Source organism: Melospiza georgiana, chromosome 20, assembly GCF_028018845.1.
Source record: "Melospiza georgiana isolate bMelGeo1 chromosome 20, bMelGeo1.pri, whole genome shotgun sequence".
NCBI lineage: Eukaryota > Metazoa > Chordata > Aves > Passeriformes > Passerellidae > Melospiza > Melospiza georgiana.
The window spans coordinates 1,200,598-1,217,183 of record NC_080449.1 but is presented as its reverse complement, the minus strand read 5'-3'; the positions used below and the strand labels follow the sequence as shown (position 1 = coordinate 1,217,183).

Sequence of the window (16,586 nt, the reverse complement as noted above, 5' to 3'; positions counted from 1 at the left end):
AGGAAGCGAGGTCACATCTCGTCCCCATATGTAGGTGGCCCTTGCAGTGGGCAGGCTGGGGACAGGATAGGGCAGGGTGGGGACCTTGTGGGACATGGAGGGGCCAGAATTTGGAGTCTGAGGTGGTGTAGGGTGCCAGGGATGGGTGTCCAGAGCAATGGGGTGCCCCGGGATGGGGTCCCATGGGAATGGGGGTCCCAGTGGATGGATAGACTCAGACATGGGGATGAAGGTGCCAGAACAATATAGCCTCCTGGGATTTGTGATCATGGGATGGGGGCCAAGGGATGGGGGTGGCAGGGCAATGGGGAACCCTGTGAGAATGGGGGCCCTGGTGGAATCAATATCCCCAAGGGAATGGGGCTCCCAGGGACTGGAATTACCAGGATGGGGTTCTTTGGGGTAGGAGATCGTGAGGAACTGCAGTCCAGGGAAGGGGTTTTAGGGAAGGAGGGACAAAAGGAAATCAGATTCCCATGACTGGGGTCCCAACTGAATAGGGGTGCCAGGGATGGGAAGTGGCTTGGGGGGCATGGGGGTCACAGCTCCTTCTCTGGGTGTCACAGATTTTGGGGTGACCCGTGGCCAAGTGCTGCCCCCTTGGGATGCTCATTCCTTGTGCAGGTAGCACATGGGGGTCCTGGGTAGCTCTGCTTCTGTGCCCTCCCCTGCCCTTGAATTTTTCTTTCTTTATTTCTGTTTTTTTCCTTATTTTCCTCACTTTTATGCCATGTCTCCTCAACCCCAGTTCCTGGCTCAGCAATCCCAGGAATCACCTGAGCAGGGAACGCATTGGAGGGAGCCAGGGGAGGGGGATAATGGGGAGTAGGGAGTGCATTGAAGGGTGGGGAGGCTGTGGGGGATGGAGGTGTTGGGCTGCGCCCCCACAACACTTTTACTATCATTTTCCTGGACAAAAAGGAAGAGGCTGTTTGTGCTGAGAGTCAGAGGGCAAAGGGAAGCAGTGTCTGTCCTGGGAGGGCACATCCGGGAGGGTCCTGCCCTGTGAGGTCCGTGTTGTGGGGTTGATCTGGGGGGATCCAGTCCAGGGGGTGACACATCCTGGCATGGGGTGTCCTGTTCCGGGTGTGGCAATTCCAGAAATGTCCCTGCACATTCCTTGCCGGGTGCCTGTCCCAGGGGTGACACATCCTGGGGACCCCTGTCAATGCAAGGCTGGGGCCCAGCTTTGGCCCAGCCCCACTGCACAGGGATGGCCATTGCCCAGCCCTGCTCTGGCCAGCCCCAGGGGGCAGCCAGCACCTGAGGGTCCCCCCTGCCCCCTTGGCTTTGATTCTGGCAGCTTTAGAGCTGCTGCAGAGGTGAGAATTCTGTGGGGGAAAAAGGCCTGCTTGTGGTTTGCTCAGCTCTGCAAGAAGCACAAACTCCAAAGGGAGATCAAGCAGTGGCTCTGTGAGGTCGTTTGATGGTTTTCAGAGCAGGACTGGCTGGAAACTCCCCATGCAAGGGCAGCTGTGGAGGAATCAGTTCGAAAATGTGACAATTGGTCATTTTGTCCCTCTCAGCAAGGGACTGTGAGAGCCCCAGCACTACTGCAAATTCTACATCAACCTGCTCAACAACCTGAGCTGGACCCTCCCTCTTGAACAAAACCTGCAGCCCTTTGGTACCTCCAAGAAAGAATGTTTTTGATCTGGATGTGCACAGCAGAAGAGAGGGGAAAGTGTGGCAATATTGAGCAGGGGCTGCACACAAGGGGCTGGGGAGCAAGGGTGTCACAGCAGGAGCAGGGAGTTCCCAAGCAGGGGAATTCAGGGCCGGCTGGAGTGGATTTACTGGGGAATCAGACCCTGAGGCACACCCTGGGTCACCCCGAGCCCGATGGTCCCGCTCACCCAGGACGGTGACATTCAGGGGGTCACTCTCGGCCACACTGTCCCCGTCGCTGACTCGGCACCGGTGCTGGCCGCTGTCATTGTCCCCAACGTGGCGCAGCTCCAGGGAGGGGCTGGTGCCCAGTGGTGGCCCCAAGCCCTCCCGGTGCCAGGAGAAGAACAGGGGATCTGTCCCAGCAGCCACCTTACAGCTCAGCATCTGGCAGTGCCCGAGTGCCACCTGTCCCCGGGGGGCTGCGTCCAAAGTGACACCCCCGAGAGATGAACCCCTGCAGGAGGGGAGGGGGACAGGAGGGGACAATGAGGGACCTGGGGGGGTCGGGGAGGGGCAGGAGGATCACAGTGAGGGAGAGGAGGCGCAGAGATGGGGGGACTTGGAAAAAGGGAGATAGAGGGTTCTGGGAGGGGACACCTGGAGAGGGAGGGGGGCAACACCAGGAAGGGTATGGGGATCATGGGAGGGGATGGTGTGACCTGAGGAACGTGTGGGGACCTCAGAGAGGGGTGGGGGGATGCAAGGAGGAGTGAAGGGACCCGGTGAGGGATGGGGAGACACGGGCCAGGAATGGAAGACCTGGGGAGGGACCCGGGGCAGGAATGGCAGGACAGAGAAGAGGTGTTGGGGAGGATGGGGGTACACATGTAGGGCTGGGGTACCCGGGGAAAGACCCGAGAAATACTGGGAGAGGCAGAGATGGATCTAGGAAAGGTTGGGAGCCACAGGGCAGGTGTCAAGGAGGGCTGAAGATACATAGGCAGTGCTGGGGTAGCCAACGAGGCTGTGGGGGCTCCCCATGCCCACCCCACACTCAGCAGTGAGCACCATGATACAGAGCCGCCCCCTCAGAGCGCACCTGGCAGCTGTAATTCCCCAAGTGTGAGACCCCCACGGCGGGCACCAGCAGCTGCGGGGACCCCTGCGGGACCCCACCACCTGCCCGTCCCGGTAGAACACGTGCAGGAGGGGGGCTCTGGGCCGCAGGGGGCTGGGGATGCTGAGGCAGCTGAGAGTCAGGGGGGACTCCTCAGTGGGCTCAGGGGGACCGTCCAGCACCAGCACTGAGAAGAGCTCTGGGAAGGAGAGGGGAGGTGAGGACTGGGACTCTGAGTGTGCTGGGAAGTGGCTTTGGAGTTGTCAGGAGTTTGGAGTTCCAGCCATGGGGGTGCTGACCATACACTGCCACTGTCACTGGCACCGACTGTGCCCACATTGACATTTCAGCATCCAGCCAGCCCCTGCAGCTGTAGTGGCCACTGTGGTGCAGCTGCAGGGGGGACAGGGACAGATTGGCCCCATAGCGGGACCTCCCCAACTCCTTGTCCTCATGGTAGAATCGCACTCCAGTCCCACCAGGACCAGCAGCGCAGTGTCACCGTGTCCCCCTCCAGCAGCTCCCGTGCCGGTACCTGCAGCACCAGCCAGTCGGGGTGACATGGGTGTCCTGTCACACTGGGGGTCCCATTTTCATAGGGATCCCCTCACTGGATCACACCCAGCGCACCAGGAGTCCCCAACTCCAACACTGGGATTCCCCCACTCTGGGATGTCCCTAGAGCAGTGGACAGGCTCTGATCACACAGGAGGTGACCCATGGAGCAGAGCTCACCCAGAGCCCTTGGGGTTCCCGTGAGTGCAAGCCTGGGGAGACCCAAAGTCCCCTCACCGTCTGGGACTGTCAATGGTGGGCTGCACCCGGTGCCGGGTCTGTCACACACGTAGGTGCTTTTCACGTGGACAGTGAAGTGGTCATGTCCCTCCTGCCCCGAGCGCTGCCCATCCTTGTACCAGATGGTGTCATCGATGGTCCCCGAGGCCTGGCAGGTCAGTGTCACCCGGTCCCACAGCACTGCCGACCGCCAGGGAGGCTCCACCAGGAGCTGGGTGGTCTGGGCACCTGTGGGTGACAGGGAACACCAGCCTGCCTGGGCCAGCGTGGGGCTGGGGAAAGCAGATCCTGTGGGAAAGTGTGTCTGGGTGGTCCCCAAAATATATTTGGCAAAGCAGGGGGACATGTCTGTGTCACAGCCACCCGTGCACTACATCTGTGTGGCACAGACACCTTGGCACCATGGACACTGAGGCCACCCTGGGCTGAGGCATATCTCACCTCATGAGGCATACTCACCCCATGATGCATCCTCACTATTCTTGTCCCCTTCTGTCCCTGAATCCCAGTTCCCTTGTCCCTATGCCCAGAGCTCCCTGAGCCTAAAGGTGCCAGTCCCCACATCCCTGTCCCCACATCCCCATCCCCAAAGCCACCCTACATCCCCAGTCCCATCCAGGTCCACTGTGGGTAACATGGACTGGCACTGCTGGCATTGGGGACCTCAGGGGACCCAACAGACCCCCTGTGCCCCTCCCCTCTCCATCCCTGGGGTGTCAGGCCCGTGCCCGGGGCACTCACCCCACAGGAGCAGCGCCACCTTCCCGGCCATCCCAGTGTCCCCAGCCATGTGCACTGGCTGTCACTCGCTGCCAGGGGTGGCTGTCCCCTGGCTGGCAGCTCTTTGGATGAAGGGGAAGGAAACGAGGTCAGGTCTCATCCCTATGTGTAGGTGGCACCTGGTGGGGGCAGGGTGGCCACAAGCTGGGCACAGGCTGTGGGCAGGTTGGGGAATGGATGGGGACAAGCCTGAGTGTGACACAGTGGGACATGGGGTCTCCAGGAGTGGGGGGCTCAGGGGTTTTGGGGATGTGGGGATCGGGGTCCAGGGGTATTGGCAGTCCCAGGGATGGGGTCCCTGGGAATGGGGGTGCTGAGGAGGGGGAGACACTGGGAATGGGGGTCCCCAAAACTGAGGGGTCTTGGTGGCTTCTGCCCGCTGCCGGTGGTGGTGCCAGGAGCGATTGGTGCCCGTGAGTTTGCAAAAGGAGAGATTTCCCCTCCTGCCTCCTGTCCGAGGCTGCCATGGCCCCTGGAGGGGATGGAGCTGGACCGCGGAGCCCCCTGCTGGCCGGGAGTGCTCCCTGCAGCTCCCCCTGCTGGCCAGGAGTGCTCCCTGCAGCGCCCCTGCTGGCCGGGAGTGCTGCCTGCAGCACCCCCTGCTGGCCCAGGTTATAACTGCCACAAAAACCAACAGCGCTGAGTGGGAGGGAAAGTTCTGGGTTTGTGTTGATGGTTCTGTTGTGGTTTATAAATTTCCCAGTAAAAAGCTGTTATTCATTCTCCAACACTTTGGTATCCCCATAAACTTGGAAATTAAAAGAAATTTAGAGATGGCTCGTCTTTCCATTCCAGGAACATTCTCAGTTTCCTTGGCAAATATTTCTCATTTAAATGAGTTGCCAACTCCTGGGTTCCAGCGTGGATGTGACAGACACCCCAAGAAGGGACAGGATCGGGGATTGGGGCACCTCATGCTCTGCCTTTTAAGCCAGTTGGGGCACCAAGGGCCCTCTCCTCAGATGGCACTTCTGGTCACCCAACCACTCCGGAGCTGGCTTTGGCAGAGCATCACACTGTCCCCAGCGTGCCACAGCTGACAGACTGATGGAAAGATGGAGCCCTGTCTCACCAAAAGCAAGGCCTGACACACATAGGTGTTCCAAAATGTCTTCAGACATGAAACTTTTCCTGTCTCTGACACCCTACCATGTACCATGGCCTGAACCCAACTGCCCTGGCAAAGGAGGAGGCTCTGGAAGCCCCACAGGGCCTTTGTGACATCCTTGTGTGGGGAACACGGCACAGGAGGGGGTTGGGACAGGGGACAAGAGAATCCAGAGCCTCCTGAAGGCTGCTGTGGCTGTCAGAGCAAGGAAGGTCCAGAACCCTGCCAGGTTCCTCTGGTGGAGGAAACATGCTTGGGGGAGTGTTTGGGGTTTGTCCCTTTTTGGGTGCTTTCCCTGGAAATCTTTCCTTGTGTGACCATTTGGAGTCTGAATCTTGTTGCTGTTGCTGTTGGTTTTATTCTCTATCGTTGCTATTTCAGGAAATTGGCCTCTCAGCCCTTTGGGACCTTTGTGCCCCCACAGGGAGGCAGAGGGGCAGTTTTTCGTGGCAGCACACACACGAGTGGGTGCCCATGGATGGGGACCCCCAGTGCCCCGCAGTTCCCCCCAGTGTCACAGCACATTCCCGTAGATGTCACCAGGTTCCCGCGGTCGCCCCTAGTGTCCCTGCAGCTCCGCGTAGGTCACCTGGGGATCCTGGAGGGTGGTGGCACAGGGGGACGCTGCGAGAGACACGGGCTGTGGGATCTGGGTTGAGTGACACTCGTGGGTGACGTGTCCTTCTGCGTGTGTCCCCCCCGTACTCACCCCCTGCCCTCTTGGTGACCACGACGTGGGTGTACAGCACCTCCCCCTCTTCTGGGGGGGCCAGGGGATCCGGGGAGGTCCTGAGGGAATATAGGGGATGTGGGGGAGGGGATGGGAGGTCTTGGGGGTTTGGGTAAAAGGGGAGAGTGTGGTTTGAGCCCCCCACTCACCTTTCCTGGTTCTTCCTGGTGGCTGCAATGGAAGCAGGGGAGGAGTGACTATGGGGTCCCAGGACCCTGACCCCTCTCAGGATTCCTGGACCCCTTCAAGACCTCCCAGTATCCCTGAAGTCCCCCAGAATCCATGAGCCTCCCCAGTGTCCCCAAACAACTCACACTCAAGAACCCAAATCCCAGGAGGGACAGAGACTTCCCCAAAAACCCCCAGGGCCCTAGAAAGAATCCTCAACATCCCTGCAGGACCATTCAGCACCTCCCCAAACCCTGCAAGACCTCTAGCCAAAGTCACAATTGTGGTGCTGTGGGTATTTCCCTGTGGTTTCTCCAATTCTGTGGGCCTCTACAGCTCCCTGGAACCCCCATGCCCCCATTGTCACCCACCCACACAGTGCCACCGGTGCCAGGTCACAATGACACCCATGAGCAGGAGCAGGAAGAAAAGGACCCCACCGACCCCTGTGGCCACTGCAGGAAACAGAGGGGGACACATCAGGGTCGCCCATCACCCCATTGGTCCTGCACTGCCTGATGACCTCACTTGTGTCACCCCACCTGTGACCCAGGATGAGCCAGGTGTCACCTCCAGGGCCAGCTCAGGGCTGAGTGCCCGGAACACGCGGTGCCCATCCTGTCCCAGCTGGTTGGTGGCCACGCACTGGTAGGTGCCCGAATGTCCAACATCGATGTCCCTGAGCTCCAGGAGGGGACCCTGGGCCACATGCTGCCCATTGTGCAGCCAGGTGAAGGTGACAGGGGCTGAGCCCACCTGCACCGAGCAGCGCAGGGTCATGTTGTCACCTGCATGCACCTGGTGTGCCAGGGGACCGGGAGTGATGGTGGCATTGTCCACGGGCACTGCGGGGATAGAGACAGGGCTGGCACCTGGCGAGGTGGGATGGGGTTGCTGTGGGTGGGGTCATCCCCAGCCCGAGGGTCTTGCTCACCCAGGATGGTGACATTCAGGGGGTCACTCTCAGCCACGCTGTTCCCGTCACTGACCCGGCACCGGTACTGGCCGCTGTCATTGTCCCCAACGTGGCGCAGCTCCAGGCGGGGGCCGGTTCCCACCAGTGTTCCCGAGCCCTCCCGGTGCCAGTAGAAGGACAGGGGACCTGTCCCTATGGCCACCGCACAGCTCAGCCCGAGGCTGTCCCCGAGTGCCACCTGTCCCCCAGGGGGCTGCACTGACAGGGACACCCCCGAGGGTGGGACCCCTGCTGGAGAGTGGGACACCAGGGAACAGTGAGGGACCCGGGGGTGTGTCAAGGAGGGGCAGGGGATTTCCAGTGAGGGAGAGGGGGTGCAGAGATTGGGGGAGGGGGGCTTAGAAATGAACACCGAGAGATGATAAGGGGGTCAGGGAAGGAACATCTGGAGAAGGAGGTGGGCAACACCAGGAAGGGTACGGGAACCATGGGAGGGGATGGTTAGAACTGGGCAATGTGCAGAGACCTCAGAGAGGGGTGGAGGGACCCAGGGATGGGGGAGGGGACCCAACGAAGGATGGAGGGAAACACAAGCCAGGAATGGGGGGAGCTTAGGAGAGGCCCGGGGCAGCGATGGCAGGGCACAGAAAATGCACCAGGGAAGGATGAGGGTACCCGTGTACAGACTGGGGGTCCCGAGGAGAGACCCGAGAAAGGACGGGGGGGCGCAGGGAGGGATCTGGAAAAGGTTGGGTGCCCCAGAGCAGGCATCAGGGAGGGTTGGAAGATGCCAGGCAGTGTGGGGGTCCCGAGGCATCTGTGGGGGCTCCCCGTGCCCATCCCCGCACTCACTGCACACCGTGACGCTGAGCCGGTTGCTGCTCTTCTGCACGGACCCCCCCTTGGAGTGCACCTCACAGCCATAATGCCCCGAGTGGGAGACCCTCACAGTGGGCACCAGCAGCTGCGGGGACCTCTGTGGGCTTCCCACCACCTGCCCGTCCCGGTAGAACACATGCAGGAGGGGGGCACCGGGCCGCAGGGGGCTGGGGGTGCTGAGGCAGCTGAGAGTCAGGGGGGACCCCTCAGTGAGCTCGCGGGGACCCTCCAGCTCTGGGACCGAGAAGAGCTCTGGGAAGGAGTAGAGAGGTGAGGACTGTGAGTCTGAGTGCACTGGGAAGTGGCTTTGGGGTTGTCAAGATATTGGAGTTCCAGCCGTGTGGGTGCTCACCATGCACTGTCACTGTCACTGCTGCTGAACATGACTGCCAGGACCCCACCAAGCCCTCACATCTGTAGCGGCCGCTGTGGTGCAGCTGCAGAGGTGAAAGGGACAGCTCAGTCCCCTTGAGGGACCCCCCGAGATCCTTCTCCTCCCAGTAAAATCGCACCCTGGTGAGATGGTTGTCCTGCCAGCACCGGCAGCGCAGTGCCAAGGTGTCCCCCTCCAGCAGTGCCAGCGCTGGCACCTGCAGCACCAGCTGGTCTGTGGGACAGGAAGGTCACATCTCACTGATGAGACTGGTCTGGGGTGGGTGCCCATAGCACCGGGGACATGTGGGTGCTCTGGGGTGATCTGGGGTGCACTGGGATGTCCCTGTGTGCAGGGCACAAGCTCTTGTCACACGAGGGGTGTGAGACCACCCACAGAATAGAGCCCACCCTTACCGCTCTGGGGCTCTCATGATCATTAAAGGTTTCCCCTCACCATCTAAGACTGTCAAGGGGGGGCTGCGCCCAGTGCCGGGTCTGTCACATGTGTAGGTGCCACTCTCGGTGACACTGAGGCGATCCTGTCCCTTCTGCCAACAATGCTGCCCGTCCTTGTACCAGGTGGTGGCACCGGCAGTCCCCGAGCCCTGGCAGGTCAGTGTCACCTGGTCCCAAAGCACCGCTGGCCTCCAGCGGGGCTCCACCAGGAGCTGGGTGGTCTGGGCACCTGTGGGTGAAAGGGGACACCAGCCTGCCAGGGCCAATCCCCTGGGCACAGCGAATTGGGGACGAGGCATCCCCTGAGGACTCACCAGCGAGGCCAAGGGTCTGGGCTGGAAGGGAGAAGGGACAAGGCTCAGTGGGGGTGTCACCATGGGGACAGAGGCACACAGGGTACAGGGTGTGGTGGCTGTCCCCAAAGTGTCCCCGTGGGGACAGATGCTCTTGTGGGAAAGTGTGTGGTGGTCCCCAAAAGTCTGGACAGGCAGGGGGACATGTCTGTGTCACAGCCACCCGTGCACCATATCTCTGTGGCACAGACACTTTGGGAAGAGGGACGCCGAGGCCACCCTGGGCTGAGGCAGAACATGGGGACACTGAGAACACCCCAGGCACGAGGACACCACGGACACAGCCCATGCTGGCCCAGGTCATCCCCACCAGCTCATGATCCCATCCCAGTGATCCCATCCCCATGGCCACATCCTCATGGTTCTTGTCCCTGCATCCCAGTTGCCTTGTCCCTACCCCCGGAGCTGCCTGAGCCCAAAGGTGCCACTCCCCACATTCCTGTCCCCACATCCCCATCCCCAAATTCCTGCCCCCTCTTCCTGTCCCCAAAGCCACCCTACATCCCCAGTCACACCCAGGTCCACTGTGGGTAACATGGACTGGCTCTGCTGGCAATGGGGACCTCAGGGGACCCCACACACTCCTGTGCCCCCTCCCCTCCCCATCCCTGGGGTGTCAGGCCTGTGCCTGGGGCACTCACCCCACAGGAGCAGTGCCACCTTCCCGGCCATCCCGTTGTCCCCAGACATGTGCACTGGCTGTCACTCGCTGCTGTGGCCACCGCTCCCCTGGCTGGCGGCTCTTCGGATGAAGGGGAAGGAAGCGAGGTCAGGTCTCGACTTCATGCGTAGGTGGCCCTTGGTGGGGGCAGGGTGGCCACAGGCTGGGGACACGTGTGGGTGGGACAAAATGGGTCATGTTGTTCCCAGGAGTGGGGAACTCGGTGGTTTTGGGGAGGCAGGAATGGGGTCACTAGTAAATGGGGTCTTGAGGAGGGGGAATATCCAGCAATCGGGGTGCCATTGGAATGGGCGTCTCCATACCTGGGGGGACTCAGGGATGGGAGTCCCAGGGGAATGTGGGATCCAAGGATTTGAGTTCATGGGATGGGAGAATGGTTGGTGCTAGGAAGATTTCAGGGGATGGAATGAACGGGAAGGAGTTCCTTGGGAATGGGGTGCTGGGCCATGGAGATACTAGGGAATGTCAGTGTTGGGATGGGGGCTGCAGAAGCAGTGGGACATAAGGAATGGAGGTCCCATGTTTCTGTTCCCGGGGGAATGGGGATTCCAGGGATGGGCAGTGGCTGGGTGAGCCCATGGGTTGCAGCTCCTTCCCTGGGTGCTTCAGATTTTGGGTGACCCAGAGCCAGCACCATCCCCACATGGTGCCGGTGTCCAGGGTGTCACCCCAGACAGATTCTGAGCTGCTCTGGGCCTGTGTCCCCCATCCTCCAGTGATTTTTCCCTCTCTTTATTCCATTTCCATCATTTTACCCCTCAATTTCACAACCCCCCAGTTTGTGCCTTGATGGTCCTTGGGGGCACCTGGAGCAGGGAACAGGCGGGGGGAAGCCCAGGGTGGGGAAAGCCCAGCGTGGGGGAAGCCCAGCGTGGGGGAAGCCCAGGGGTGAGGTGTCTTCAGGGAGGGCTGGGGAGGCTGTGGGGGATGGGGGAGTGCAGCTTTTACCCCCCAACACTTTCACTTTCTGTCTCCTGCAGAAGAAGGAAAAGGCCATTTGACACCTTTCTCACGTGGTGGGGAGGGTTCTGTCCTTAGGGGGCACATCCAGGGGGCTCCTGTCTCGGGGGGATCCTGTCCCAGGGGGGACACATGCTGGGGAAGAGGGTCCTGTCCTGGAGCTTGGCAGCTTCAGAGGGGTCCAGACTTCTCCATTCTTGCTTGTCCCCTGCTGGATCTGAGCCAGCAAGAGCAGCTGGGGAATGGAACCCTGAGCAGGAAGGAGGTCCCAAACTCCTGCTCCTTGAAGCCAGTGGCCATCCAAGGGTGCGGCCCAGCCATGGCCCAGCCCCACTGCACAGGGATGGCCATTGCCCAGCCCTGCTCTGGCCAGCCCCAGGGGGCAGCCAGCACCTGAGGGTCCCCATTGTCCCTTTTGTTTTGATTCTGGCAGCTTTAGAGCTGCTGCAGAGGTGAGAATTCTGTGGGGGGAAAGGCCTGTCTGTGGTTTGCTCAACACTGCAAGAAGCACCAACGCCAAAGGGAGCCCAAGCAGTGTCTCTGTGAGGGCCTTTGATGGTTTTCAGAGCAGGGCTGGCTGGAAACCGCCCCTGCAGGGGCAGCTGTGGGGGAACCAGTCTGGAAATGCAGCAATTGATCATTTTGTGCCTTTGCCCAAGGGACTGAGAGAGTCCCATAACTACTGCAAAGGCAACAACAATTGGGCTCCTTTTGTGTTATTGTGCTGCTTTAATGGGTGAGGAAACCACAGGCAGGTCCTTTTCCACCCACAGAATTCTCACCTCTGCAGCAGCTCTAAAGCTGCCAGAATCAAAGCCAAGGGGGCAGGGGGGGACCCTCAGGTGCTGGCTGCCCCCTGGGGCTGGGCAGAGCAGGGCTGGGCAATGGCCATCCCTGTGCAGTGGGGCTGGGCCATGGCTGGGCCCCAGCCTTGCATGGACAGGGGTCCCCAGGATGTGCCACCCCTGGGAGAGGCACCCTGCCAGGAATGTGCAGGGACATTTCTGGAACCGCCACCCCCTGGGACAGGACCCCCCCATGCCAGGATGTGTAACCCCCTGGGACAGGATCCCCTCAGGACAGGACCCTTCTGGATGTGCCCCCCAGGACAGAAACTCCCCCGTTTCCCATCTCACTCTTAGCACAAATGGCCTCTTCCTTCTTGTCCAGGAAAAAGAAAATGTAGAGAGGGCACAGCCCAATGCCTCCATCCCCAAAATCTCCCCCTCCCTCCCTGAAGCCACTGCTCCGCATTTTCCCTCTCCCCTGGGTGCCCCCAACCCCTTCCTTGCTCAGGTGCTCCCCGGGATTGCTGAGCCAGGAACCGGGGCTGAGTGGACATGGCACAAACGTGAAGAAAAAAAGGAAAAAAGAGAAATAAAGAGAGGAAAATTCAAAGGCAGGGGAGGGCGCAGAAGCAGAGGTACCCAAGACCCCCATGTGATGCCTGCTCAGAAAAGGAGTACCCCAGGAGGGGCAGTGCTGGGCCCTCGGTCACCCCAAAATCTGAGGGATTCAGGGAAGGAGCTGAGACACCTGTGCCCATCCAGAAACTGCTCATCCCTGGCAGCCCCCATTGTCCTGGAAACCAACCATGGGCGCCCCATTCCTTAAGTCCCACCTTGACTGGGACCCCCATCCCAGTACTGACATTCCCCAGGATCTCCATGGCCAAGCACCCCATTTCCAAGGAACCATCTCCACTTCTCTCCATTCCCCGAAATCCTCTTTCCTCCAGGACCTTGATTCTCCCAGGATCCCCTTTCCCACAGGACTCCCATTCCCCCAGCGTCCCCGTCCCATGGCCCCAAACCCCTGGAGCCCACGTTCCCCCAGGACTCCCATCCCTGAGTCCCCCCAGCCCTGGGCACCCCCATTCCCTTGGCCCCCCCATCCCCATTGATTCCCCCTCCTCAGGACCTCCATTTCCCAGGACACCCATCCCCACGTCCTCAAACCCACCAAGCCCCCCCCTCCTGGGAACCCCTATCACACCTTGCGCCACCCAGCCTTGTCCCCAGCCTGTGCCCAGCTTGTGGCCACCCTGCCCCCACCAAGGGCCACCTACACATGGGGACAGACATGACCTCGCTTCCTTCCCCTTCATCCGAAGAGCCACCAGCCAGGGGAGGGGTGGCCACAGCAGCGAGTGACAGCCAGTGCACATGGCTGGGGACACCGGGATGGCTGGGAAGGTGGCACTGCTCCTGTGGGGTGAGTGCCCCGGGCATGGGCCTGACACCCTGGGGATGGGGAGGGGAGGGGGCACAGGGGGGCTGTGGGGTCCCCTGATGTCCCCAATGCCAGCAGGGCACAGAGCCCAGTGTGACCAGAGTTGTGGGGTGGCTTTGGGGACAGGAACACAGAACAGGAACAAAGAACTCAGATGTGGGGACAGCGGGATGGAATGTGGGGACAAGGATGTGGCAGAAGGAACCTTGGAGCTTGAGCAGCTGTGGGGACAGGGACACAAAGATGTAGGGACAGGGACAACAGGATTGGTACCATGTGCTTGGGCCATGGGTCCAGGCGCCATTGGAATGCGATGATGGGCACAGGGCCATGGGGATGTGGGGATGGGGTGGCAGGGGTAACCTGTGCTAACATGGGGCCCCATGCATGAGCATGGCTTGACTGCTGTGTCCCTGTCCTTGAGACATCTGTGCCACACCAGTGCCCCCACAGAGACTGGCAACAGCCCCTAAACCCCATGCCTCTGTGCCTCTGTCCCTGCAGTGCCACCCCCACCCAGCCCTGTCCCTTCTCCCTTCCAGCCCAGACCCTCGGCCTCGCTGGTGAGTCCTCGGGGGATGCCATGGCCCCACCCTGCTGTCCCCAGCCCCACACTGGCCCTGGCAGGCTGGTGTCTTCTGTCACCCACAGGTGCCCATACCACCCAGCTCCTGGTGGAGCCCCCCTGGAGGCCAGCAGTGCTGTGGGACCGGGTGACACTGACCTGCCAGGGCTCAGGGACTGCTGGTGCCACCATCTGGTACAAGGATGGGCAGCGGTGGGGGCAGGAAAGGCGCGATTACGTCACTGTCACTGAGATTGGACCTACCCGTGTGACAGACCTGGCACCGGGCTCAGTTCTCCCGTGAGAGTCTCAGACGGTGAGGGGGATTTGGGTGTCCCAAGCCTGGCACCCACGGGGTGTCTGAGGGCTCTGGGTGGTCTCTGTTCCATTGGTCACCTGCTGTGTGACCAGAGCCCATCCCCCGCTCTTGGGACATCCCAGAGCATCCCAGTGTAGAGGGACCCCCATGTTGGAACTGGGGACCCCTGGTGCTCTGGGTGTGACATAATGGGGGGTCCTGGTGCCCTTGGGTGTGACAGGACCCCTCTGTCCCCCAGACCCACTGGTGCTGCAGGTGCCAGCGTGGACGCTGCTGGAGGGGGACACACTGACACTGCGCTGCCGGGGCCGGTGGAACAACGTGGTCACCTCGGTGTCCTTCTACCATGAAGGGAAGAAACTGAGGGGACTTCGTCATAGTATAAAGCTGTCCCTGTCCTCCCTGCAGCTGAGCCAAAGTGGCAAGTACAGCTGCAGGTGCTGGGTGGGATCCTGGGGGCAGCAGGATTCACCGCAAGTGACAGTGACAGTGCAAGGTGAGCATCCCAGAGCATCCCAGTGTGGGGGAACCCGTGTTGGAATTGGGGACCCCTTGTACACTGGGTGTGACCCAATGGGGGGATCCCCATGCAAATGCGACCCTGTTGTGACAGCACCCCCCTGTCCTGCAGCCCGGTTAGAGTTGTGGGTGTCAGCACGGGAGCTGCTGGAGGGGGACACGGTGATACTGCGCTGCCAGCGCTGGCGGGACTATCCTGTCACCAAGGTGCGATTCTTCCATGGAGTCAAGGAGGTGGAGGGGTCCCGTAGTGGGACCGAGCTGTTGTTGTCCCCTCTGCAGCTGCACCACAGTGGAAACTACAGCTGCAGGGGCTTGGTGGATTCCGAAATGTCATCGTGGGCACAGTCGGCACCAGTGACAGTGACAGTGCACGGTGAGAACCCCCATGGCTGGAACTCCAATCTCCTGACGCCCCCAAAGCCACTTCCCAGCACACTCAGAGTCACAGTCCTCACCTTCCCTCTCCTTCCCAGAGCTCTTCTCAGTGCCTGTGCTGGAGGGTCCCCTCGAGCCCATCGTGGGGTCCCCCCTGACTCTCAGCTGCCTCAGCACCCCCAGCCCCCTGCGGCCCCGAGCCCCCCTCCTGCACGTGTTCTACCAAGATGGGCAGGTGGTGGGGGGCCCTCAGGGGTCCCCACAGCTGCTGGTGCCCACCGTGGGGGTCTCCAACTCGGGGAATTACAGCTGCCAGGTGCACTCTGACATGGGGTCCGTGCGAAAAAGCAGCGCCTGGATCCACATCACGGTGCGCAGGGAGTGTGGGGATGGGCACAGGGAGCCCCCAGAGACGCCCTGAGTGCCTTGGTTGGAGACCTCAAGGTCTCCCTGACACCTTTCTTGGGTCCTCCCACCTCTCTCCTGTGCCCTTCACCCCCCCTTGATGTGACCCCATCCCCAACATCCCCCATAGCCTTGTCCCTATCCCCCCATACCAGGTGCCAGCCCCTCCCTGTGGCCTCAGCCCTGTCTTTGTCCCTGCAGTGCCTGTGGCCAATGCCACCATCACCCCCGGTCACCTGTCACACCAGATACATGCAGGTGACAACGTGACCCTGCACTGCTCGGTGCAGGTGGGCTCAGCCCCTGTCACCTTCACCTGGCTGCACGACGGGCAGGATGTGGCCTGGGGTCCCCTCCTGGAGCTCAGGGACATTGATGTGGGACATTCAGGCACCTACCAGTGTGTGGCCACCAACCAGCTGGGACAGGACGGGCACCGTGTGTTCCGGGCACTCAGCCCTGAGCTGGCCCTGGAGGTGACACCTGGCTCACCCTGGGTCACAGGTGGGTTCACACAGGATCACCAGGGTGTGCAAGACCCTTGGGGTGATGGGTGATCCTGATGTGACCCCCCTCTGTTTCTTGCAGTGGCCGCAGGGGTCGGTGGGGCCCTTTTGTTCCTGCTCCTGCTTGTGGCTGTCATTGTGGCCTGGCACTGGAGGCACCGTGTGGGTGGGTGACAATGGGGGGACAGGGGTCATGGAGAGGGGTGTCAAGGGCCCCAGAGAAGAGGAGCCATAGGGCAGCACCCACAGCCCTTGACTTGGGAGGGGCTGAGTCCTCAGTGGTCATGGCTCAGAGCTGTTGGAGGGTCCTGCCGGCATGTTGGGGGTTCTGTCAGGGGTCCCAATCCCTGCCAGGGTTGGGGATCTGGGGGCTCAGTGTGGTGGTGCAAGTGGGGTGGGTCAGGGATACTGGGGGGGCATCAGGGATACTGGGGGGGCCTGGGGAGAATTGTGTGTCTGGTGGTGGTTCAGCATTCCCAAGGGTGGATGGGGGCCCCTGGGTCTCCAAAGTCACCCCTCCAGTTTTCCTTTGCAGATGCCAGGAAGCACCAGGAAAGGTGAGTGCAGCCTCCAGCCATGATACACCCAAACCCCAGCACCTCCCATCCCCTTCCACATACCCACTTATTCCCACAGGGCCCGAGCAGACTCCCTGACATCCCTAATGGAGGATCCTCAGGCGACGTACATGGAGCTGCACAGGCAACCGTGGGAACCCAGTGACATCTATGA

At 61.1% G+C, this 16,586-nt stretch overlaps 1 protein-coding gene across 1 annotated transcript; it reads right to left on the bottom strand.

Annotated features, from left to right (window-relative positions):
* Positions 1-5,970: 5,970 nt before the first annotated feature.
* On the bottom strand, positions 5,971-12,644 carry LOC131092019 (Fc receptor-like protein 2). The gene is made up of 12 exons (XM_058038489.1): positions 12,582-12,644; positions 9,949-10,030; positions 9,250-9,270; positions 8,934-9,164; positions 8,457-8,711; positions 8,078-8,356; positions 7,244-7,513; positions 6,852-7,154; positions 6,681-6,764; positions 6,291-6,312; positions 6,121-6,200; positions 5,971-6,035 (listed from the first exon to the last, which is right to left on the bottom strand). The coding sequence occupies exons 1-12, from the start codon at positions 12,642-12,644 to the stop codon at positions 5,971-5,973; spliced, it is 1,755 nt and encodes a 584-aa protein (XP_057894472.1).
* Between the last annotated feature and the right edge of the window lie 3,942 nt (positions 12,645-16,586).